Raw genomic sequence first — 26,393 nt, forward strand, 5'->3', positions numbered from 1 at the left:
TGGCAGATTTCCTCCCTCGGTTTTGTCGGGGTTTCATATTACTTTTTCTGGCATAGTGATCAGTATGCTCATTGGTCACCAGCAAGTTAAAAACTGTGAGAATGGCCACTCAGTTTAATTTATTTCAGCTTCCTGACCAACACTGAAATGAACCTTGTCTAGAATCATCAAGAAATTATAGTTTAAATCAGCCAAGATGCATAAATTCATATGAATGTTTTCAGATGCAAACATGTTATAGTAGGCAACCTCTTAGAAATCTATATTTTTTTTATTATCTGTGAGAAAAAAGAGGGAAAATACATTAAGAAGGTTCTACCAATTGTAGTTTTATAAGTGTGTGTCTGTTGCTACCCAGTTCATTGGGTGAAAGATTCTTCCCTTGCAGAAAGTTGGACTAGATGATTATCGTGGACCCTTCCAATTCTACAATTCTATGATTCTAAGTTCCCAACTCTGATACAGCCCCAATACACGATTACAACTTGCTCAGCCTAGTGCAGCTGGCTGGGCTGAATCTGGTTGCCCTAAGGATGGTTTTAGCCCCCAAAAGGGGCATTCTGGGTGTGGTGTGACCAGACGGAGCCTTAGGCTGAATCCTAAACCCATTCAGCTCTGTTATATGTCCCAACACAGAACAGCATTTTAAAGGCTTGTTTTCTACGATCCAGGCTTTGGCAGAGTAGCAGTAGCCCCTTTGGATCTGGTGTAACTTGACAACAGCTTAGCTTACACAGGCTTGCTTTATGTCTGCTTATTCTTGTGCTTGATATTGCTCCTTTAATATTTGCACTACTGGAAAAACTGATCTGAAGACAAGTTTCTGAATAAAGTATCTACATTTTCTTTCTGGATGCAAGTATTATTCCTGTTGCTCCCTTCTCCATCCTAGTTTTTGCCTTGATCAACATATTTTTATATTATCAGCCGTCTCCCTGCCCATTTATTTGTTATCATGTATCTTTTAACATGTAAGCCTGAGGGGTAAAACTTCTGATCTTTGTAAGCTACCTTGGGAACATTTGTTTTAGAGTAGGTAGAGATAATGGGTGGCACTGTGGGTTAAACCACAGAGCCTAGGACTTGCCGATCAGAAGGTCGGCGGTTCGAATCCCTGCAACGGGGTGAGCTCCCGTTGCTCAGTCCCTGCTCCTGTCAACCTAGCAGTTCGAAAGCACGTCAAAGTGTAAGTAGATAAATAGGTACCGCTCCAGCGGGAAGGTAAACGGCGTTTCCGTGCGCTGCTCTGGTTTGCCAGAAGTGGCTTAGTCATGCTGGCCACATGACCCGGAAGCTGTACGCCGGCTCCCTCGGCCAATAAAGCGAGATGAGCGCCGCAACCCCAGAGTCGGCCACGACTGGACCTAATGGTCAGGGGTCCCTTTACCTTTACCTTAGGTAGAGATAATGCACTGATATTCATGGGTACAAGCTATCTCATGTTCCATCAGTGCTTTGGAATCCAATCTAATCTTTTACAAAATCTTTCATTGTCATCTCTCTAGGATAACTGTATTAATGACAGGGATTTTGGTATGCCCTCTTTCTGGCAGTTCTTGAATGAATTGATTTTAACAATTCTGTCAGACAGGGTTAATTACTTTCCCAATGCTTCTAAGCCTATTACTGGAACAAAACTCCAACATTTGATTACAAATGGCTCAAAAGTTTGCTTAATGCAGCAAGCTTTTGATATTACAGATTCACAACATACATTTAAAGCACACACATTTAAAAGGCATGACTTCCCTTAAAGAGTCATGAGAACAGCAGTCCCCCCCCCCGCAGAGTTATGATTCCCAGCATCCTTAACAAAGCTGCATATTTTATTTCACTCATATCTTATTTTTATTAGACTCATACCTACCAGTAAAAGCAAACTTTTGAATTACACGAAACCTCATAATAGGCAAAAAATAAAAATATTTTTGAGTTTTGTGTAATAGAGAAACTAGAATTTACCATATGCTGTTTCAAGATAAGGCATTCTATTTGTTCGGTTACCAGCAGCATTATTTTAATTTAATTTATTACCTGCCCCTCATCCTAAGGTCACAAGGCAGGTTACAGCTATTTAAAAGCTTACAATAAAAAAAAAAATGCAATCACAACAATATTACCTTTGAAAAATAAACATTGGAAGTGCAGGAAAACAAAGGTCAAAATCTGTTGACCCTGTACAGATAGATATACAGTTTGCTTGTCAAGTTCTACAAACGTTAAGAATTTTATTTTATTTCAAAATGAAAGTTTGGAATCAGGATTACGGTTCATCTAGGGTGAAGTTACATGCCAAGTAGGCGAGAGCTCCACAGTTCACATAGGAACAGCCCTATGCCCCTAGCATCCTCCATACTTATTTCACCCTGGTGCCCACTGGATATAGCTGGACTACAGCTGTGTGCTGACTTGGGCTGATGGAAATTGGGAGTCCAGCAAGATCTGGAGAGCACCAGGTTGGAGAGAACTGCCTTATTGCTTAGCTTGGGGCTTAGCAATGCAGCTGAGCCCATGGCTTACTTTTTGTAAGGTCTTTCAGCTTGCCTTCTAGGTCAAAAGCCCTCAAAAAGGCAACTTCCATAGAATATAAATGATGCTTCTATCAAAAATAGAGCAAGACAAATGAGGCATCCTGCAGCAGAATAGACCCGAGGAATTGGGGAGCCAGCAATATGTAGTGGTGGTGAAGTCCTCAGACCCTCCAAGTGTCCCTATTTTCCAGGGACAGTCCTGGATTTACAGAAGCTTGTCCCAGTTTCTGATTTGATCCTGGAATGTCTCACTTTTCCTTAAGGTGTCCCTCTTTTCATCAAAGGTTTGTTGGAGGTTATGGTAGGTTGTCCCTATTTTAAATTAAATAATTTTGATTAAAGTTTTTCACAAATTACAAAAGAACGTGCAATGTCTCTCTCTTTTTTGGTTCAGATTATAAAGCCTTTTGGTTACGTTCAATGTAAGACAATATGGTATCCAGAGATGTTTTAGGCTGGGTATGGAGTTATGTGACCCCAGACCAGTCTGAAGGCAGCCCTGTATAGGGAAGTTTTTAAATGTTTAATTATGTTTTTATATATGTTGGAAGCTGCCCAGAGTGACTGGGGCAACCCAGTCAGATGGAAAATAATAATGATAATAATAATAATAATAATAATAATAATAATAATAATAATAATAGTTGTAGTAGTAGTTGGTGCTTTTTCGGGGGGAAATAGGGGAACTCACCATGAAGTTTGTTTTATTTCTTGTGAGCCCAGCTGCACATAACCTCCACCCCCAAGCAGTGGCTAAATGTAAAATGTGATTAATAAACTCAAGCAGACAATGATCTGGATTAGAAACTCATTAATTAAATATGTAGGTGGGTTTCTGGCTCAGAAATTTGTTCCAGACCCACCAGAAAATAATAATTATTATTATTTAGTTTTAACCTTCCTACTCAAAAAAACTAATGATGATGATGATGATGATAGAAGAAGAATAATACGGTGTCCCTATTTTCATTGGAGAAATGTTGGAGGGTGTTTTGCATGTTGTAAAAAAAATGAAGGCATGATGCGAACAGACCAGGCAAAAAAGAAGCCAAAATAAACTCTTAAAAGGCAGAAAGCGGGTAAAGGAGGCTCTCAACCTGCCCCTGACGCCGGATGAGGAAGGGGACGGGACTTTTGAGCCGCTTCCCTTCCCTTCCCCAGCGCGCCAAGAGCCCTCGAGTGGCGCCTTCGAGAGAAGGCGGGAATAAATCATCGTCAGGATGCAGAGCGCGGAAATTGCTCCACAAGCTCGCGTGGAGCCGCCCAAGTTGCAAGTCGGGGTGGGGGGGGGATATCGATGGGAGTTTGCCGCCAGAAGTGTAAGCCCCCCCCTTTTCTTTTTCATTTTAAATACCCACACACGCCACGACTTCTAAGCCTCCCTCAGACACGCTCTCTCAGACACGCATCACCCGGGCAAGGAATGGCCTGGTGGTCCCTTCAATTTTGACCTCCCAAGAGGGAAATTTTTATTTTTTTAAAAAACCCAGTTCTCAATTCTACATGGGGAGCCGGGGGGGGGGTGCCCGAAGGCTCTTGGCAGGAAACAGGCTAAAACCCCCGGGCAAGTTCCCTGCTCGCCCCCCGTGGCATGAGACCTTGCAGGATGAAACTGTAGGTGACGCGGTTGCTTTTAAAATCGGCCCTGCTTCTGCCTCGAAGCATTTTCCCGGGCCGTGGGTGGACTGAAAAAACCGTCCCTCTTTTTTTATGCACAAAGCAATTCCCCTAAACCAAGGCAGAAGGGAGAAATCCAGTTTCACGTCTTTCCCTCCCCCCCCAAAAAAAAATAAGGGGAGGAAAAGGGTACCCCATCCTGTTTCCCTTCTGCCCGTGGGTCAGCGGTTTTCACAACGCTCAATTTTATATTATTATTTTTGTTTAGTTCCACCTCATGCATGGGCACTCTGTGTAGCCTCAGTTTCCCCATCTGTAAACGAGTTTTATTGCAAGGCGCTCCCTCCCCCCCTTTCAGTAGGGGGAGAAAAGTGCTTAGAAGCCCCTTTTCTCTCACAAAATGGCTCTTAACGGCGCCTTAAGAGCACGGGACGAGCCGCTGAATAACCTAAAATTTAAAAAGAAGCCCATGAAAACAAAAGAAGAAAAATGAATGGCGGGGAAGGAGGAAAGAAAGGAAAACCTCCAGAGAGTGCGCGCGGGGAAAAAGCAGGTTTGCCGCCTTTTCCCTCACCGTGGACCACCCACCCTCAGACCCCCCGAAATTGCGGGTGCAAAAGCAAGACGCAAGTCGGAGGAGGCGAGCGAGTGCAAACACAAGGAGAAAAAATGGGTTTGTTTGTTTGTTTCTCTTCTCTCTCTCTCTCTTCCCCCCCTTTTCTTGAATGAACGGCGAGGTGGGGCCAGAGGGAAGCCGCCCCATTTGCTGAGCCCCGGAGCGTGAGAGCGGCTCGCCTCGACTCTCCGCCCCCTTGGGCTTCTGCATCGAGTGCGCTTCCCCTGCCCCCGGGACCTCCCCAACAGCCGCCGGAGCGCCGAGCCGAACGCAGCTCAGCCAGCGCATCCAATCTGCAGCCCGGGTTGGAGAAGGAGGAGGCGCCTCGTGACTGGGAAGCATTGCGCGGCTGCCTGGGGTAGCAAGGGCGGTGGGGGGTGGGGTGGGGGGGTGGCGGCCAGGACCAATTAATACCTCTGAGACACGCCCCTTTGCCTCCTGGGATCTCTTCCTCCTCTCCCTATATATTACACACACGCGCGCAACACAAAAAAACCTGTGCTGTTTTTTTAATGGTGGGGGGTACTGTATTTTCCTCTCCCCATCCGGAGTTTAGCAGTAGAAAAGGTGGTTCATTCCAGATTTGCGCGCGCGCGTGTGTGGCATCTAAGTGGAGGGAGATCCGCGTCTGAATGAAACATTTTTTAAAATTATTTTTTAAAGAAATCTAAACAGCAGGGATTTAAACATGAGGGTTTTTTTATGATGCTTTTCATAAATTTCCTCGTTTTCGTCCTGGGGCTTTTCCTGAAGTTCAGCGGCAGGGATTGCTGAGACTTGGGGCATAGCTTTGGAAATGTCATTCAAACGGGAGCCTTGTGAGTCTTTCTGGAAATCATAGCAACTCAACGGTATCTGAAGATATTCCACACTCTTCCCTTATTCTTTTTCTCCCCCACCCCACCCCACTTTTTGGGAGGAATCATCAAAGAAACTACTGCATTTCATTTTTGTAGAGGACCTGCGACTGTTTGGATTTATTTATTTATTTTCCCTGCAAGGAAACTTGACAGAAAAGTAGATTTATTTCAAGTAAGTGGTTTTTTTTTGTTTGTTTTTTTCCCACAGGCAATTTGCTTTGGGTAACTTTATTTCATTTCATGGTGGTGGTGGTTGGTTCCCTTTAAGCACTGGTTGAGGGTCTTTAGTTGAATGTGCTTTGCATGAATTTGCATTAGAGGTTGCTCTGCTTTAGTAAATCACATATTGGATGTCAGGAGGGGTTTTTTTTGTTTGGAATGTGTGCCCAGCAGTCTCCTTCATTCATGTCCTAGTCTATAGCAGCATGTAGGAGGGGTGTGTGTGTGGAAATGCACCTGACTTTGAATAAGCATCTGATTTTCTTATTTCAGATGCATTTCAACACAGAGGACGGAACGTCTCTGCAAATACGCTTCATAATAAATATTACACGTGGAATACAGTACTGGCTGCATTTTAAATCTAGTTTCCACCGTGCATCGCAAACTGAGGAGGGAAACACTGGGAAGGCGGAAATACCTTTGAGACCCTGAGGACTCCCCCATAGCTCAACCAATGGAACTGCATAGAATAGAACAACTGGATTATATATAAACACTGGCACTTACTATTACTGGCTGCTTTATTTTTGGGGGGCGGGAGGGGGGACACTCCATCCGCTTCTGCATATATTTTTTCCCTCCTTTCCCCTACTCCTTGCTATAAATGATGGCTCAGACTGGGATAAGAGGTTACGACACAAGAGAGATAGTGCAGACGTACATCCATTACAAGCTGTCGCAGAAAGGATATGACTGGGTTGCCAGTGAAGACAGAGAAGACCTTCCTTCTCCTCCTCCTCCAGATCCTGCTGCTGCAGAGACCTTCCCTAACCTTGCTAGGCTGGCATCTCGTCCTTCCGAGCTGCCTGTAAGTAACGTCGCCCCGGCTGGCGGACCGCATCCTGTGCCACAGGTTGTCCACGCGACTTTACGTCAAGCCGGGGATGAGTTTTCGCGGCGTTACAGGAGGGATTTTGCTCAGATGTCTGGACAGCTGCACTTGACCCCGGTCACTGCCAGAGCTCGCTTTGCGGCAGTTGTCGAAGAGCTCTTCCGAGACGGGGTGAACTGGGGGAGGATTGTGGCGTTCTTTGAGTTTGGTGGCATGATGTGCGTGGAGAGCGTCAGCCGGGAGATGTCGCCCCTTGTGGACAATATCACAGTGTGGATGACTGACTACCTGAACAGGCACCTGGAGAACTGGATCCAAGACAATGGAGGCTGGGTATGTTTTTCTCTGTGTTTCCATTATCAAATGCGTTCGTTTCCACTATTTCAATATTACACCTTACCTATGCGCTTGCAATGGGGGTCAAAGCTAGCTTGCCTGGCTAGCTGTTTTCCAAGCACCAGTAGAATTCACGGACTCCAGTACTTAATTGTTTCTGGCAATTTGCTTGTCCTGGTCCAAAATGTGATAACCGCTTACCATAGACCTGCCAGGTGTTCGATAGAAGAGGACCTACGCTGTATCATTCCTATCTCCAGTGCGCCAGACTTTAAAAGTCAGTTGCCGTGTTGAAAGTAGATGTTTAAAAACTGAGGTGTTTCAGCAGTGATAAAGTTCCCATAAATCTCTGTAGCCTGTCAGTGACCGTGTTGCACTTTTCTCTCTCAGGTTACAGTGAGAACTCCCCATCTTGTTTCAATCAAGGTTTAATCGCTGATGTCATTCATAGGTTGTGTGAAATTTGCTGGTAAAATGAGGTCACAGTTTAAGCATGAGAGAGGAAAACTAATGATGAGGGGGAAGCTAATTCACGTCATGTGTGGCCTATTTCTTGGTTGTGCTTGAAGAGGAAAAATGCTACTGAAACTGTATTATGACTACATAGCACAGTAGAACTCTCATTATCTGCACCTTGTTTATTTTAGACCATGGCTTGCACAAGTGTGTGTGTGTGTGTGTGTGTGTGTGTGTGTGTTTGTTTGCATGTGCGCCACAACCCTTGCAGGAACCCCTCACAACACTTCCATTGTTTCTGTTTATCTTTCTCTTTGGGAGAAAAATGAAATTCTACATGGATGTCTTTGCATATGCTGCACAATCAGGTTAATCAGGTGACACTTGTATTGATGGATAAAGTTTTTACAAGAAGGAAAGCAGATATATTTACATATATATTTATAGCATCTGATATAACGAAATAAGCTTTTTGTTTATTTTCTTCTAAAAAACTTCTCTAGAGTTCTTTGAAGGGGAAAGAAGAAATGAATACCTTTTAGGAAATCTGCAAATAGGTTTTCTTTCACGACCAGTTCTTGGAAAGTGTAGGACTTTTGTTGTGATTGAGTGTGGTTCTTAAAGAAATTGAAATCTGCGTATAGAAATTAGTGATGGCAGAGAAAGTGGAAGTGTTCTGGAACGGTGAACTCTGCCATATGAAGATCATATGCTGTCTTTTCACCTGTCTTTAACAATGTACCCTAATGCTTTTCCGTCTTGAATAAGCATCTCTTTGCACATAATTGTTTTATGAATTAGTTAACCAGTATGTCTCATCTTTTTGCATCATTAGATTAAACCAGTGATTCTCAACTGGTGGGTTGGGCTGCAGACACTAGTGAGGTGTCATCAAGGCAGAAACAATGGAGTTGTAGACAAAGTAAAACTAGAAACACAGAGGTAAAGGAAGGGTAACGTTTGTGTATGAGACTGAGACCAAAGGGTGGGCTTACCTTGTTTATGAACTTGCGCTTCATAAAAAGTCAAGCCATGTTAATAGTATATACCCCCATTTTCTGTTGTTGAGAGAGACAAAGATATATGCTTTGCAAATGTCTCCTATTATTATAAAAAATAAATATAAATCATTTTAAAACAGAGTAGAACCTAACATTGACCTATTTTATTCATCCAACTGTGTAGAGAGTAGTAAGCTTCCATATTACTCACAAGGCTGCCTTCACACCAAAGTATTTGGAAAGGAAGGAAAATCCATTTTTTAATCTCTGCTGTTTTTTCTTGTGGACCTGCACAACATCTTCTCTCCACCTTTTGTTGCTAATGGATGCGCCACCTTAGTTTTTACCTCAATAGATTGTTTCAGTGCCAGCAACCTAATACTGTACCATATTTTGTACCTCTTAGCAGAACTTAGGGCAAACAGATGGACATTGCCTTCAGTGCAACTTCACAGCTCTTAATGGGATGCACATTCTTTAGAGATGTTCCATGTATTTGCAGGTAGACAAGCTGGTGCACATATTTAGGATCAGGATGCATGTATGTGCTCTGCCACATCAAGTGGTGACTCTTATGTGTGAAGAGGCCACCACAGAGGAAACTTCCCTGTCTCCTCACATCACCTCAAACACAATTCTCTCTGGTTTGCACATTTAGCTGCCAGCCATCAGATGCACAGTAATCAAGTGATACACATATATGCATGTTGGACTGTGCCCTAGTTTTGAAATAAATGCCTTTTTTTCAAAATAAACTCCCTTTATTCAAGGAAGCTCGATGTATTCTGGAGCAAAGAACATCCTTTAAATTAAACGTATCCAGAACTGCTATACTTAGTATGCCTCAACTCTATATTTTGGAAGTGTTTTTCTCCTAGAGAGCAGTTCTTCTTTTTATTCTTCCTTCCACCCCAAACTGGTTATTATTCACCAGAGGAAAGAGAAACATGTGACTCACTTTCTGGGTGGCACACGAGAACACAAATGATTTGCATGCCAGTTATAATACCGCAGTATTGCTCTTGCAAACAAGACATAAATCACAGTAGAAATTTAATATGGACTGCAAGGCACTAATATGTAGCTTTCCCTGTATTCAGTAAATGTACGTTTCCCAACCGGACAGTTTCGTTTTAATTTCCAGTGTCTACCACCTCCCCCTACCCCCAAATATGCTTATAATAAAGAATGACTTTCTTTTGAAGTGATGAAAGCAGACAAGCTGTTCATGAATTAGGAACCTGACTTGATCTGAAAGGTGATTACCTTTGGGCAAACTTGTATTTTTCTTGGAATGCACTTTCCTCTGCAACTGAAGTGTGGAGATGCTTGAGTATACGGCATGTCGGCAACTCTCAGAGTGCTGCTCTTCAGAGCCCAGCATGTGGCTCTTCTTAAGGGTTTGAGGTGTTCCAAAGGGGGGGGGGGAGTAACCTTAAAACCGACAGAGAAATACATTTAAGCATATTTATGCAGTTAAGTGACAAGTCTACATTTGTATTAGTAGCCTGTTACATGGGGGCGGGGGACTCCCTTGTTTTTGCCTGCATGCATGGCATAGTCTTCGGAACATTTCTTAGCTGGAAGATATTAGCTAGAAGATACCTGCATGCTCAGTACCTAATACTTTACTTAGGTTTCAGTGTGGGTTAAACCACAGAACTTAGGACTTGCCGATCAGAAGGTCGGCGGTTCGAATCCCCGCAGCGGGGTGAGCTCCCGTTGTTCGGTCCCAGCTCCTGCCAACCTAGCAGTTCGAAAGCACGTCAAAGTGCAAGTAGATAAATAGGTACCGCTCTGGCGGGAAGGTAAACGGTGTTTCCGTGTGCTGCTCTGGTTCACCAGAAGCGGCTTCGTCATGCTGGCCACATGACCCGGAAGCTGTACGCCGGCTCCCCCGGCCAGTAAAGCAAGATGAGCGCCACAACCCCAGAATCGGCCACTACTGGACCTAATGGTCAGGGGTCCCTTTACCTTTTAGTGAGCAAACAGCCCTGCCAAATCAAACAAAAGGCATGTCGAGTCCATCACTTTTCACACAGCGACAAGCCAGATTCCTGTGGGAAACCCACAAGACAGTGTTGGTTATTTGTATTGGTTTCAGATCTCATTGGGGTATCTTTTTTATCTACTTATAGTCATCTCAGTTCTTTAACTTCTCCTTAAATGGCATCATCCATGCACAAGAAGACAATGCCAGCTGGTTTGCAGGAACCCCTAAGGCTTGCAAACTTAAAACAACTCAGGTGGGAAGAAGCCCAAAGACAACTGTTGGCCAACTGTTGGGGTGTCTGTGTGTAAAACCTGGAACAGGGGATGGAATGGATTGGCTGGAAGACTGAATAGAAGCCCTCTACAGATTTTGGTGGAGTCACCACTTGTTTGCTTTCTGTAGCACTTTGGTGAATGCAAAGTTCTATTACCAAGCAACAACTTGGTGGAATAAGTTAGGCAACAAAGCCAACATTTATACTGTGTCCAGAGCCACCATCTATTCTGTCTTTGGAACAGAATTTTGGCATGTTGAGGAGATACATCTACAGGAATTTAGGTAAGGTTCCCCCCCCCCCAAAAAAAAAATAGGTTGGTGAAGAATGTTAAAGATCCTTTCGAACTGCAGTTTCCTAACAGTGATGTGGGGCTTTTCCATAGAAAATTTTCAGTTTTTAATGTTTTGTTAGGAACAATGTATGGTTTAAGAAAAGTCTGGCAGCTTCCACTTGCTAAATTAGATTATTCTCCAGAACACCAGAAGATTTCCTATACATTTATGTACGGTGGGTAAAAAAATCCAATTCAGAAGTTTTCCAGAAATCACACATCACTGCTTCCAAGGTTTCCTGGGAAGAAAGTGTGACTAGTAAACCACTTGAAGATAGTACAGTGGTACCTTGGTTCTCGAACAGCTTGGCTCCTGAACAAATCGGCTCCCAAATGCCACAAACCTGGAAATGAGTATACCGGTTTGCGAAGGTTTTTTGGAAGCCGAATGTCCGACGCAACATCTGCGGCTTCCGATTGAGTGCAAGGAAGCTCTCGCAGCCCATCAGAAGCCGCACCTTGGTTTTTCAAATGGTTCCGGGAGTCGAACGGACTCCCAGAATTGAATAAGTTTGACAACGAAGGTACCACTATAGTGTAGATCCACAGCAGCTAGAAGTTTTGGACACCTGCAGCCTGGATCCACAACTGGCCCTGCATCTTTTGTTTCCTGATGATAGTGCCATTTCTTTCAAGGTGACCTTTCAGCACCTCCAAAACTCATTGGAAAGCTATTGAAATGCTTCCTTCTGCAGACAGTGCTGCAACTCTATATAGAAATTATTGTAATTTTTTATGTTACTATGTTGTGCATTTTTTGGTGTTTTTATATTGTAAACCGCCCTGTGATCCTTGGATGAAGGGCAATATAGAAATTAAATGAATAAAAGAATAGAGTAGAATACTGTACACCTATCTTTGTAACCTCTCTAGGTGGGTCATTCTGCATGGTTTGGCTTTTTCCCCAGTCTGTTTCACATGTCTTGGACAACAACTCCCATGATCCCTGATCATTTGCCATGGTGGCTGCAGCTGATGCGAGTTGTATTACAGTGGTACCTCGGGTTAACAACTTAATTAGTTCTGGAGGTACGTTCTTAACCTGAAACTGTTCTTAATCTGAGGTACCACTTTAGCTAATGGGGCCTCCCTCTGCTGCCACGCCGCCGGAGCACGATTTCTGTTCTCATCCTGAAGCAAAGTTCTTAACCCGCGGTACTATTTCTGGGTCAGTGGAGTCTGTAACCTGAAGTGTCTGTAACCTGAGGTACCACTGTATTTATATATTATTCATAACCTTTGCCAAAGGTTCCCAGGGCAGCAGCATGCAAACAGTTTATTGATATTAACAATTTATTGACACCACAGCAATATCACGCAAAAGGCATAGAACCAATAGATACCATAAGCTGCAGACTGGGAGCGGGGTGGGGAAGCCCAATTCTTAAACTGGCCATCTCCAAAGCCTTGAAGGAAAAAAACAGTAATGTGTTTTAACTTAGATAATGTCGAGGACAGGTACCTCTCCACTGGGAGGGAGTTCCACATCCGGTGGGGAGGTCCAGCCATAGTAGAAAAGGGACCTGCTCTGCCAGACAGTAAACTGCAGCTGTCAATGGAACTACAAGCAGATCCTCTTCCACGGGTCAGCAGGTAATGGAGATGTACTCCATTCAAACATTTGCTCCCCTTCCCTGGCTGTGTAGGGCTTTATATAGAACTGGGCGCAGTAGCAAACTCTCTACCAGTGTGGAGCTTTTAAGGCTGGTGGCAGTCAATCCCAGCTTTTCATCTCCAGCTGTCTATTCTGGCTGACACATTTTGTGGTCCAAAAAACATCTGGAGGGCACCGTGTTGGGGAAAGCCGGCTCATTCTGATCAAAGGGAATCAGGCTTTTAACAAAGACATGCATTTTTATAAGCAACGGCCGTGCTAGGATGTGCTCATGGGTGTGTGGGGGGCGGGGGGGAGGGAGAGAATCTCTCTGATGGAAAAGTGCCTTTTAGAGTCATACGCTGATCCTGCTGACTTTTATGTTTGGCCTGTTTTTACATGCTTTTATTCCGCTGTTACTAAACTGTAGTTCTCTTTTTGTTCCAGTTGACAGACTGCCTAATGTGCTCTCCAACTTTCTGTTGTGCTTTCTAGTCACTGACGCACGCAGTTCCAGTCTCCTAAATGTCAGTGGTCACAGAGTACCAGAAAGCCTTCAGAAATGGCAGCCGTAACATCAGTTCCCCCTCTTCTTTTTTCCCCATCTTAGATTGTAGCTAGATAATTGCACACAATTGTGTGTGGGACTGCTGAGTTTAAAGACTTGAATATATATTTTAATACACTCTTCATTTGAACCCTGTATCTGAAGTTGGGCAGTCCTGCAATGCCTTTGAAAGTGTTTTAACAATTCAAGAAAATACCTTTTGCAGCGTTATCTTCCTCTTATCATTATTTATTAATCACCTTCTGGGTATCTCAAGGTGAGCTACTAAATGTAATAGGAAAACGAAAGCAGTACAAAAATAGCAGAATGATATTATTATTGTTTATTATTATCAGGTTTTCTTTCAGAGGTGAATTGTATAAGGTTCTAAAGATAACTGTCAGGTATGATTAGGACTGTAATAGGCCTAACACTGGCATACAGCAGAGGAGACTTAGGCCTGAGGTCTTGTTTCAAAAGGCATGAATGTTGTTGTTGTTTTTCTTGAATTCATCTCAGTGGTTGGAAAACACATTGCTTATAGTGGGTTCATTCTGGTGTATTTGACCAGACAATGAACCTTTCTTACTGAAGAAGAAAGTGTTTTGTTTGCAATGGGAACAAGGGTATGCATTCTGTTTCAAAACAACTGATTCCAGCTTAATGCAAGTGACTCTTGAAAGCAAATACTTGTTTTCAGGTAGATTATTTAAGAAGAGGAAAAGTGGACAGAGGAGCTTGGTTAAAGAGCATCTAGCCACCCGGGCATGAAGTGTCTGCTAATTATTTGTAGGCATTTACCAAACAAAAACTGAACCTGAGCGACAAATTCCTCCTTTTGTTTTCTGCAAGCTGGGACCTGAACTGTTCTACATATCCTCCTTTTCTCAGACAAATGGGGAAAGAAAGTTTATGCTTCACTTCATATCTCCATGCAGCAAATGCTGGTTCTGGAGGTCTGTGGCCAAACAGTAATAAGTACTGTATCCATTAGAAGGGAGTTGAGCTTACTGGCAACACAGCACACATATTTCTGAGGGCAGTTTGGGGACAGTGTTTTTCATTCCGTGTATAACAATATGACAGATGGAGGTGCGTGATGTTGTAAATCTTCACAACAGGAATAGCATATTGGAATACTTGGCAAGTGCAGAATGATGTTGTTGATGGATTAGGGATTTGTCCTTTGATTTCATTAACAATTTGATTTTTAGAACTCTGTTCCTGAGAGTGTACACAGTTTGACAACTTTTCCAAGTTGAATTAATTATTTGACTGTGATCCTAACCTCGCTTGGGAGTCTAGACTTACTTCTGAATGGACATGTATAGGATTTCACTGTTAGTCAGAATCCAACCTATGGTTCAAGACAACTTCATTTTCACTGAATCTGAAGAGTTCAGGGGTTGTTTTTTAAATGCCAAAAGTTTCAGAGACTAGATCTATAAGGCAGCATGCAGAAAGTAGTGTGCAGACAGTACACATATCTCTGGATCAAAGCTAGGTGATTTGAATTATTTGAAATACTTGTTTCAGCTCATATCTACTCTAGTCCATTGGCAAATGCTTCAGTATTAGTTAAAAACATTTAAGCATGCAGTACTAGCTGAATAGACTACCAAAGTCGTGACTCTTAAGATTGATTCAGGTTTCTGCAGTTGTATACATTAATCTAGCTGTAAAAGACTGGCTGTGTATACACTATATATTTTAAAACAGTTTCAGTTCTGTTTTAACTATTATAACTCCCCCAATGGGCTAAGGATAAAAAACATTTTCAGCAGTCTCCAGAAACTAGCTTTTCTCTTAGGAATCTCATATGGACAATAGTTTACATTTGTAATGTAGGTGTACCTGTGAGACAAATAATATTTAACTGATGTCCACGAATGGAGCAATAGATAGACTAGAGCTTTAGACTAGAGCAATGATATAATTTTTCCTACTCTCCACTAAGGGGACAATCCTATGGTGAGATCCTCTGGGATGAGTGGCTCAGGATGAGGAGAATTATACTAATTTTCACCCCCAGAGGCACATTCCATTGTCTCTCGAGACCGATGGATGCCAACATCATGCATGTTTCATATTATACATGCATTCCCTTTAGGGTTTCCTAAAATAACCAGCATATAAACAGGTGCATACAACAGTGTATAAAACCTGTATAAAAATACTAACACACATGTATACTAATAAAATTATGCTGCAGAAAGTATGGGACTTGGCTCTTAGGTATGCATAAAGTTTGTATTTTTTGCATACAATTTTGCATAGATTTTCACACCCCACCTCAGACATAAGCAAGGTGCTCAGTGAAAGAGGCAGTCTGATGTATTCAAAGCCTGATCATGTTGGACGTGCCGACCTTTATATATGAATCCATTTTAAACAGATTTCTCCTCCATCCCTATCTGCCTCTCAGTGCTGTCCAGTGAGGACTTGGGGCCTTCCTCTTCCATAGCTTCTGGCTTAACAGCGGCAGCCGAGTCCTGCCTCCCACCCAACGCCTCAGTGGCCATGTCGGCAGCCTTGAAGGGGAAAAGAGTTTTCAGGCTGCCGCTCTGACAACTCTAAAAAACAAATGTTTAGAAATCTGCCTGCTCAGAATTGTTAATAATCAAACAGTGAAGGCCGAAACAATTTCAGCCAAGCTATTCACATGAGAAATTTATTTACTGTCAGTTTCTGATCAAAGCTTACTCCCTCCCTGCTACATTCCCCCTTTGTGGGTGTAATTTGGGAGGTGAAATTACTCTCAGGGGAGATGCACATGCCATAAAGACCTTTCCTAAACTAGTTGCTCCCTTGAAAACAATCGTACTGCCATTAGATCTTAAGGGGCGGGGAGAGTTTTTCAACCCTGATTCAGAACATCTTCAAAGGCTAGTCGCATTACAGGGCAATAACATACAATGTAAGTCATAGATAAATGGTCATAGAGAAATAACGCATTTGACTAACACATAGCTGACATGGGGAACAGTTTTTAAGTTTTTCAGCTGCCTTTCTTATGCAGTAATATGTACCAAATGACTTTCTGTTGACAATCTTTCTCATAATTGTCTTTATGTTGATGGCAGAAACATTGCAATTGGAAACCAAAATTTTGGGGGTTTTACTGATCGTGACATAGCCAAGTTGTCAGTTTGTGTGTGGTCCCTTTAATATGTTGAAAACCTTTACGTCAAAGTCAGGAAAGAGAAGCACTTTCTGAGTTTACCCCAACCCTCAAAACACAATTGCTATTATTCAAACATTTTTTCTTTTTCTTTTTAAACAAATTACAAACTACAGGAACTCTGGATTTTACATCAAATGTATCTCAACGAGTGTGGTACAATATTTAAATCTTTGTTCTTGTTATCTGCTTTGAGCCCTATGGATGGGTGATGACTCAGAAGAAGTTTATATAGAGTAACTAACAGTTAACCAGTCTAACAGGATACCCAGTGTGACAATTACTAAATTTTAAATAAAAAGGTTTGCAGTGTGTAGTTATAGTCTATGATGCAAGGAAATCTAGTTGCACCTGAGCGCAGAATTACGTATTACAAAGCAAACGCATTCTTACCCCTTGTAATATTAAATCTCCCTAGGAATTGGCTTCCACAGAGGGCTGGTTTTTTAAAAATTGTTTCCCCCTAACCAGGCTTTGAGACCAGAAAGAGCTTGGTGTGAGGAAACTGGCAATGTATAATAATAATAACAACAACAACAACAACAACAACAACAACAATAATAATTGTTGTTGTTGTTGTTTTAATTTATATCCCGCCCATCTGGCTGGGTTTCCCCAGCCACTCTGGGCAGCTTACAGCTTATATAAAAACACAACAAAACATCAAGCATTAAAAAACAAAATAGCCTATACAATCAACAAACCAATAGATCAATAGAAAACAAGAACAACAACCAGTCTAACTAAACATTTAACCAACACCAACTGGACAAAAACAAAATAGAGGAACTAAAATTAGAACCATTTAAAACATTTTAGCCAATTGCCCCAACCTAAGAGTTATTCTATCCTGCCAACCTAGCAGTTCGAAAACATGTCAGTGCAAGTAGATAAATAAGTACCGCTCTGGTGGGAAGGTAAACGGCGTTTCCGTGTGCTGCTCTGGTTCGCCAGAAGTGGCTTAGTCATGCTGGCCACATGACCCAGAAGCTGTACGCCGGCTCCCTTGGCCAATAAAGCGAGATGAGCGCCGCAACCCCAGAGTCAGCCACGACTGGACCTAATGGTCAGGGGTCCCTTTACCTTTACCTTTACCTTAAGAGTTATTCCAGCAATGTCCCAGTGGCCTCTCAGGAGCCTCTTTTAGCTGTTCAAAGTGAGTCTGAGCCTCGCCCCTAGGAGATGTGGAAATGGGCTTTGCAGCAGGGAACAGGTCTTTCTTCCAGCACTCATGGCAGCAGTAATGTAATTGGAAGCTTGCTGATCTCCCCTGCAGATCCTTCTAACTGATTTCCCCCTTGAGATTCCCTCCTCTCCTTCATTTTTTTGTTAAGCAAAATACATGCCTTTGGGAAACGTGTTTGATAGTTTAACATGCAGTTCTTACCTTAGGGCAGTGGTTTTCAACCTTTTTTTTTTTTAAAAAAAATGAATATTTATTAGCATTTTCAAAAAAGAACAACACATATAACAACAAAGACAAAAATAAACAAAAAAAAAATATACAAAAATCCAAAACTTAAAAATAAAAACAATTAAAAACACCTGAAAGTTCAAATACTTATTTTCTTTTAACTTGTTTCTCAGACCTCCTCACACCTCCCCTTCTTGTATTCCAATTTAAATTATTGGCTCAGCAAATCCTTAATTTACTTCTCCATTTTAACTTAATTTAATTTATTCTAACCTTTTTGAGTCCACGCTGGTGTCCTTGACCGTGTGGGAGCCATTTACACTGGGGTTCCATTACAGGACACATTTAAGCAGGGATTCCCTTGTTCTGTACTGGCCCCACTTTGCTTTGCCCCCCCCCCCATTCTGGCCCACAACCACCCCTTTTCAGGTGCAGTTTTTGGCATTTGTGTAAGTGCAAGCAGCAGGAGGAAGAGCAGGACTCAGGTCAGGCCAGAGAAAAGAGACAGACAGATAAAGAGAGAAAGATTTGCAGATATGCAGGTAAGATAGTTGACGTGAAGAGAAGAGAGAGAGAAGGAGAGCCCTCCTCCTGACCAGTCACGTCTGACCCAATCACCCAAGGGTGCTAGGGCACACAGATGGAAAACCTCTGCCTTAGGGAATATAAGAAATCAGTGGATCATTAAGTGCTTAAGGCTACAACCCTATACCTACTGGGTATAGGAGCTAGAGGAGGAAGATAGATGGTGAAGAAAGAGCTGTGTGTGGAGGGGGAGCCTTTCTCCATCCTCTGGACTGCCTGGGAAACCTCACAAACCTGCTGTACCTGAAACTGGATGTGGAGAGAGCAGCTGAATGAGACACATCTGTTGGCAGCCCGAGGAAGCGCTATTCAACTTGGGTCTGCCTGTAAAAAGCAAGTCCAGAGTTAGAGACTTAAGAACCCAGAGGCTGAGATGCAGGGTGTGTCAGGAAAGGAAATGAATCGATACTGATGGCTATATTTTAGTAACTTTGTATTAGCGTAACATTTGTAAATGTAACTGTGTATTTTTGTAATATTTTGTTTTAAGTGATGTCTGTTGTTGCTTCAGTCACTTGTCAGCCACTTAGAAATGTTTTTAAATGTGGAAATTAAATAATCAAAGCAGTCCAGATGTTTTGGGCTACAACTCGGGTCAATCCCGGCTAGCCCATGCCGAAAGGAGTTCTTGTCCAAAGCAACTGGATGGCATCAGGATGACCAAGGATGAGCTATGGGACAGTGGTGGTGGAGTGGACTGTCCTTTAGCTACAGGGCTGACTAAACGCAGAATGTAGCATGTGAACGCCACTACTAAACTTTTAACTTCTTTAAATTAATCCATACCATAGTGACACAGTGAAAAAGTGGAAGGGAACATCGCCAGCTGTTGTGTTCTGCATTTTTTCTTCTAATTGTCAACTTTGGATGCAGCTGTGTTGTGAGTGGGTAAAAAATTCTGCTCATGGAATGAAACAAAGATGGAAAGCAGCGACTCTGATTACTTCCTACTTTTTATGTTTTGCTGGTTTGCAATCTGGCAGCTTAAAGAGTCTGATGGGTAAAAAAAGGCAGCCTGAGAATTAGACTGAATGAAACCAAGGCAACAACGTTTCTGAGCTTCTGGAATGAAAAGCAAAACCCGGTACTGCCAACTTTTCGACGCCTGATCACTTTTACAAGTGAGGAAAGCTGCTCATGGTATTTGAATGGATCGTTGTTTTGCTTAAATAGGAATCTGTCGCTGACCTTAACACTGGAAATGGAATAATATGCAAAGGAAGAAGGACCTCAAGTTACTTAACCATCAATAACACTATATTAGAATATGTTGTCATTTCTTTGAAAAATTTATCGCCTGCCCTTCATCTATATAATGCATAAAATAAAACAAAAATCGTATAATGCACAGTAATAAAAATGCTAAACCCTTCATCAAACAAATGTAACAGCTGCCACAGAACAGTAAGGGAACAAAAGAAGCTGGAGTAAAACAAGACGGTATAAATTAAGCCAGCATAAAGTGTACCAGATCCAAACCCCATTCAGCTGTGGGGCTGCTGCTGCTGTTGTACCTAAGCCTGGCATTAAAAATACTGTAGTATCCTACCAGGTTTCCAGGTGGTGTGACTGAGCTGAACAAGCTTAGGATGCAGCCCAAGTTCTCCCTCTGTAGTCCTGCCCAACTGCACCCCCAGAATGCCCCCCTTTAGGACTTACACTGGCCTTGACTCCGCCAGCATAAGGCTGAGCTTAGCTGAACAAATTGCACCAGCATATATTCGGCTGATGTGGGGTTAGGGACTTAACCCTGGCTTAGCTGGGAGTCAGCTGGCTGAACTGGAGATCCCCTTTATCCTTAGATGTTCATCCCATCTTGCCATAGGGTTGCCTCCTTACCAACTAAAATTTGAATTGCCTGGGCAAGCAAATGATAATGTTGGCACCAGCTGGGTTTTCAAGGGGAGGCCATTTCACAAACATGGTGCCACTGCAGAGAAGACTTTAAAACATGACTACATAATGCACCTCACCCAATGAGAATTAAGGCTAGTGATACTGAAAAGCAATCAAGAGAGAATATACAGTAATAGTATTTTGGACGGATTGGCCTGTGGTGTACGTAGTTGCATTGCAAAAGTCGCATTGTTTGTTGTCTCTTGAATGGATAGCTTGGATTCCCTAGAGCTCAGGGAGGGGGGAAGACACATACCTCCTCCAGAAAATTATTGGTAATTATTTGCTTGTGGGATTTTAATAGAATAACTCAGATTGCTGCTTTCTTTGGGCTGGATATAGACTTCACTGCCGGCGTATGAAAAGACTCCTACTATCTACAGAAGGTTTTCAATCCAGCAGAGTTTTGCTGATTCCTTTCTCCCTTGCAGCCTCTAGCATCATTCCCATACAGTTCTGGATAGCCTCCTAATCCTCTGGAACAGTGTGGCTGGTGAAGCCAGGGCTGCAGGGAGGGCAGGGGTGATTGGAAAAAGTGCCCCTTCCACTGGCAGAAGCATCCCCAGAGGAGATATTCTTGCTGGCAGAAGCAAAGTCTGTATCCTAGCCATTTTATGTTCCAGACTTAACTGTGCTTGTTGTCTTCCCCCTTGTCCTTAATAATCAGCTGATGACCCTTCACCCATACTTCATGATCATGAGATAGATCCATATGACTTTCCTCCACTGCTCTGTGGTGCAAACAAGGCAGGAACATGTCAAAACAGATGCTATTTATCTTTATGTATCTACGGGTTTTCCAAGTGTCATCCCACCCACTCACAGTAATACTTTTGGGTCACAGTTCCCGCTTCCAGCAGAAAAACATTATTCTTTTTTTAAAAAATAATTGTGATAAATGTACATTTCTGTGTCCAAGAAGAAAAGTGCAGAGATTTTCTTCTAGGAATTGTTTTTGTGATCTGATAGAAAAAGAAAGGACAGGAACGATAAAACAAGCAAGCAAAAACAAACTGGCCCTCAAATTGTAAGCCTGCCACAAATGATGCGCGAGGGCAACCACATACTCACGAGGTGTCAGATGAAGGGTTACTGAGCACATAAATGTACTGTCTAAAAAAACAGTACAGTGGTACCTCGGGTTACAGAACCTTCAGGTTACAGACGCTTCAGGTTACAGACTCCGCTAACCCAGAAATAGTACCTCGGGTTAAGAACTTTGCTTCAGGATGAGAACAGAAATCGTGAAGCAGTGGGAGGCCCCATTAGCTAAAGTGGTGCTTCAGGTTAAGAACAGTTTCAGGTTAAGAACGGACCTCCATTCTTAACCTGAATCACCAATTTAGCTAATGGAGCCTCCCGCCGCCGCCGCGCGATTTCTGTTCCCATCCTGAAGCAAAGTTCTTAACCCGAGGTACTATTTCTGGGTTAGCGGAGTCTGTAACCTGAAGCATCTGTAACCCGGGGTACCACTGTACTTTCTGTAGGCTGGTGTCCAGCCTACAGAAAGATATATCAGCCAGATGTTGGTGAATGCTAATACAGTGGAACCTCGGGTTGTGAACGTGATCTGTGTGGGAGGCATGTTCGCAACCCACACCGTTTGCAAACCGCAGCGCTGCGTCTGTGCACGCGTGGTTCGCGATTTGGCCCTTATGCGCAAAGCACGATTTAGCACTTCTGCGCATGCACGAGCACTGAAACCCAGAAGTAATCTGTTCCGGTACTTCCGGGTTCTGTGTGGTGTGCGACCCGAAATCGCGTAACCTGAAGTGTCTGTAACCCGAGGTACCATTGTAGTTAGGGTGCTCTCAACTTTAAGCCCAGTTGCCATGGTCAATGTAAAGGTGTATTGGTTTCATTACCCTTTTCTGCTATTGCACTGTATTGCTGCTGGTGCTTTGGGTCTATACTTAAGGTGCTAGAATTGAATTCTATTTGCTCACTTTTCATGGATGGCTTTGCCTTTGGTTGTTGGTTTTGGTTTTTTTTTAACTCTGTAAGGTCATTGATTTGTTTGAATGTGGTACGGTCTTCTCTTGCAGTAACCCAATCAAAAGGGTCCTCCACATTAAACCTTTTTGTCATGGTAATGCTTCTCCTGAGGTTCATGTGTTTGATGTAGAGTTTATTTCAAACCAAAGCAGGTATAGATAATTCAAAGTAGTACCATTGCATGGGAAAACTGTGCCATGTCAGGGACTGAATATATAAAGGAATCCCATGTTATGGTGAATTCCGTGTTAGCTAGACCCTGCTAATTCTTATTCCCACTCACCCCTTCTTCCTCCTATTCAGTCAGTGTCTCTACAGTTTTACAGTGATGGGGGATTTTATATGACCATTAGATAGAACTGTGCTTTTATGTAAAGGATGAATAAAAGTATAATTGAGGAAAGAATTGCATGGATTTATAAGCTTATAAACAGTTAAACTGCATTTTCATGCTGGTGGTATGTATTTTAAATACTGCATAACTGTGCCTCAATTCTCCTCCAGAGGTTTTGAGATTCATAAGAATAGTTCTTTCAAGAGCCCATTCAATATTTAAGACTGTTTAATGAATGCATGTAAGGCCCCAAAAGCAAGTATAAGTAAAAATTGTGGTTACAGAAATTTTCCTTAATCTGGTTTTTTGAACTCTTGTCTTTCTGCTTGAAATATTTTTTCCATGAACATGTCTCAGTATTTCTGTTTGTCCCATAAAATGCTCACGCTTTGGACAGTTTTAGAACCTGGGAATGACTTCATGCATTCCTTCATTGTTTCTACTTGCTATAAAGGCAACTGCTAGAGTGAAAGGAAGGGCCTTCTTAGGGATGGCACCCATGCTTTGATGTGCTTTTTCACAGACTCACAGAATCATAGAGCTGGAAGGGACCACAAGGGTCATCTAGTCCAACCCTCTGCAAAGCAGTAATCTTTTTACCCATGACCATTTACCATTTTTATTCTGCTGTTTTTGTGGGTTTCCTAGCTTTTAGGTTATAGAACTTGGGTGGTTCTGTGTTATGTTGCTTCTTGACTTGATTATTGATAATAGAAATGTATTGCAAAGTTCAGAGCTTATCATATGATAAATTACAAGCAAGCACTTGGTGATTTGCATTTCAGATTTAAAGTATGGATCAAAGAAATCATCCTTTAATATTCATGAAGGATGAACTGTGCGAACTGGGAATAGAAAAGCAACAGAACAATTTGTTTTATCCTACTGAGCAGAGCAATAAACTGTAAACATGAATAGATTGAATTGCTGAACTATCTTGAAGTTTTTTGGGTTGTGTGTGCAAATACCATCTCAAGCAGGCTGTCATTTGTTTAAAGTTGGGGGATATTTTTTGTTTTACCTCTAAAAGAGGCTGTTTTCTTATTTTAGACACACCCTTCATGTTCTTTCCACTGTGCATAGAGGCCCAATGACATGTTGTTCACAATATTCTGATGTCTATTTTTATCCTGCAGCTCTGTTCGTAAACAAAGGCACCACGTGTAATCCCCACCAATCCAGCAGAATTATTTCCATTTTGCCTGGTTTAATTTTGGTCAGAATTGGCATATAAAAGTGTGCTATTTCCATAAAATCATTTGTAGCAGGATGCCTGCAATGTTTGACATGCAGGTCGAAAGTGAGTTTAAACATTTGCCAGGAAATTAAATTGTGAAGGGAAACCTAGACACATTTTAAACCATCAAGACTTAAGGTTTGAAACATCTGCAAGTAAGCTGTTACATGCCTCATGGGTTTTCATTATAGTGTTGGGTGTTTTTTCTCTCTTTGCAAACAGTACTGTCCCCACCCACTGCTTTCAGATGAGAAAAGCAGGATGCGCTGATCTTCTCAAGTCATAGACTTCAAGGTGGCAGAAAGCAAAGGTGCAGGCCACTTTTGCTTGTACCTGAATCTTGGCACATCAGCTGTTGAGTTTAGCCCTGGAAAAGCCTGTGTGAAACCTTCCTCCTGATTTGATAAACCATGTCCCATATTTTTTTTTCTCAGAGGCTGTGCTAAAGGTAAAGGTAAAGGGACCCCTGACCATTAGGTCCAGTCGTGACCGACTCTGGGGTTGTGGTGCTCATCTCGCTTTATTGGCTGAGGGAGCCGGCGTACAGCTTCCGGGTCATGTGGCCAGCATGACTAAGCCGCTTCTGGCGAACCAGAGCAGCGCACGGAAACGCTGTTTACCTTCCCGACGGAGCGGTACCTATTTATCTACTTGCACTTTGACGTGCTTTCGAACTGCTAGGTTGGCAGGAGCTGGGACCGAAAAATGGGAGCTCACCTTGTTGCAGCCTTCTGATCGGCAAGTCCTAGGCTCTGTGGTTTAACCCACAGCACCACCCGCGTCCCTTGCCTATCTCCACTTTATTCAGTGATTTCCTTATTATCACTTTCTGCATCTCAATTTTTAATTACACAGTTTTATCTGATGGGATTGTATTTATATTGTGTTGTGTTTTCATCATAGGGTTTAATGCTTTGATCCGAACTTCTGCTTCTCCTCCTCCTCTTGTTGTTTCTGCTTTTTCCTTTATGTCCCATTATATCCTTAGAGTCAGGGAAAAATGACCTCTTGTGTAACCTGCCAAGTATGAACAGGAAAGAACATTATTTTTTGTTCCTGCTGCTTCTGTTGCATAGCTGTGGAACTCCTTTCCCTTAGAGATTAATTTGATCATTTCCTAGAAGTCATGTTAAGACTTCTGTTTCACCTACAGCTGTTGTTCAATATGCATGCCATGGTCTTAGTTTAGAGAGTTTTGATACCATGAGAAAATAGCATACACAGTCTAAAAAACTCTTTTTGGACAACATCTAATTATTTCTCAGGAGTACCTATATTTCTGTCCATCTCACTGGCTCTACACAGGGTGCCCATTGTGGTCACCAACACAGTGCCCTCCAGATGTTGGAGACTACAAGTCCCATCTGTCCCAGCCAGAATGGCCCAGCGTTCAAAATATGCCAGGCACATTTTGCACCTATCGGCCACTTGTGACCAAGTGAAGATGCTCAATTGCCAGGATGGCGCCTGACGCCTCCACCTTCTGGAGGTGCATGCCTGGGAGATCCTTGCAACTTGACTGTTTTCACACACTAGCAACACATCCTATAGTTATATTTTGTTATATTTTGTCTGTACAATCAGAATGAAACTCAGGAACTAAAAGGGTTGTATTGAAAAATACAACTTTCCAGCAATCTGGCTCCAAAATGGCAACGAGGCATTCCATTTTGGCAACTGTAACCCTGGTTTAAGGAACCATTTGGTGCCTAGCTGATATACCTGAGTTTCTAACACTGGAATGGCCAATGAGAAGGAATGATGAGAGGTGTAATCCAGTAACATCTGGAGAACCCCTCTGTTATCAACAATGAAATATTTATCAGAGGGAATACCAAAACACAGATCACTTGGCATAAGAAAGCAAGGTGGCTGGTTGACCAGTGTTGACCATGTTACAATCATTATTATTAGGTATAAAACAGTAAGACAACAGATAGTCTTAAAACTGGGACTCAAAAGAAGTTCTAATCCATTCCATATATGAGTTTAAGTCCATAGATCTTTCTATTTTTAAAGCTGCATGTGTAAATCAATATTTCTGAAACAAGATGTGTGGGAATTCTTGGTTTTAGATTGCTTTTAAGATGTTGCTTGCCACTGCAGGTTTTTATCATTAGTTTCATCATTAGTTTCATATTTCTTTTTTAAATCTGCTGCCTGTCAGAGGTATGCTGTAGTTAATTTAAAAGTGTTTTAATCGGTTAATTCACCTGTTTATTGAATTGAGCTTCATAGCCCTGATTAACCTATGTTACTTTTTAAACAATTTCATGTTGGCTCTAGCCAGTAACAGACCTAGTTCTAAATCTTGCATTCCTCATTTCGAAATGGCACCACCAAACCAAGTCTTTGGTGATTTTTGATCCAACAGGCACCAGTATACTGTGTGAATGCAACTTTTAAAATGTTGGGGTCTCATGCCTTGGGCCAGCACATTTCAAATTGTTGTTCCAACCTGACTACAGGTTGCACCTGACAACATGTTTGGGAATTGAAATCGGATACTCTGGTTCTAAATTAGCCTGCTACTAGGAT

At 42.3% G+C, this 26,393-nt stretch overlaps 1 protein-coding gene across 3 annotated transcripts in view; it reads left to right on the plus strand.

Moving 5' to 3' along the window:
• Nucleotides 1–4,981: 4,981 nt before the first annotated feature.
• Nucleotides 4,982–26,393, plus strand: part of BCL2 (BCL2 apoptosis regulator) — a 134,914-nt gene continuing 113,502 nt past the window's right edge. Inside the window, exons 1-3 of one of the 3 annotated variants that reach the window (XM_083747443.1) lie at nucleotides 4,982–5,796; nucleotides 6,117–7,011; nucleotides 7,405–7,486. In XM_083747443.1, the coding sequence (XP_083603569.1) occupies nucleotides 6,451–7,011; nucleotides 7,405–7,446 (603 nt within the window). In that variant the 5' untranslated portion in view covers nucleotides 4,982–5,796; nucleotides 6,117–6,450 and the 3' untranslated portion in view covers nucleotides 7,447–7,486. Of the gene's footprint in view, nucleotides 5,797–6,116; nucleotides 7,012–7,404; nucleotides 7,487–23,403; nucleotides 23,506–26,393 lie in introns of those variants that run through there. The other 2 variants (XM_083747444.1, XM_083747442.1) reach the window with 2 other exon arrangements.

Source organism: Podarcis gaigeae (genome assembly GCF_964106915.1).
Source record: "Podarcis gaigeae genome assembly, chromosome: 7".
Lineage (NCBI taxonomy): Eukaryota > Metazoa > Chordata > Lepidosauria > Squamata > Lacertidae > Podarcis > Podarcis gaigeae.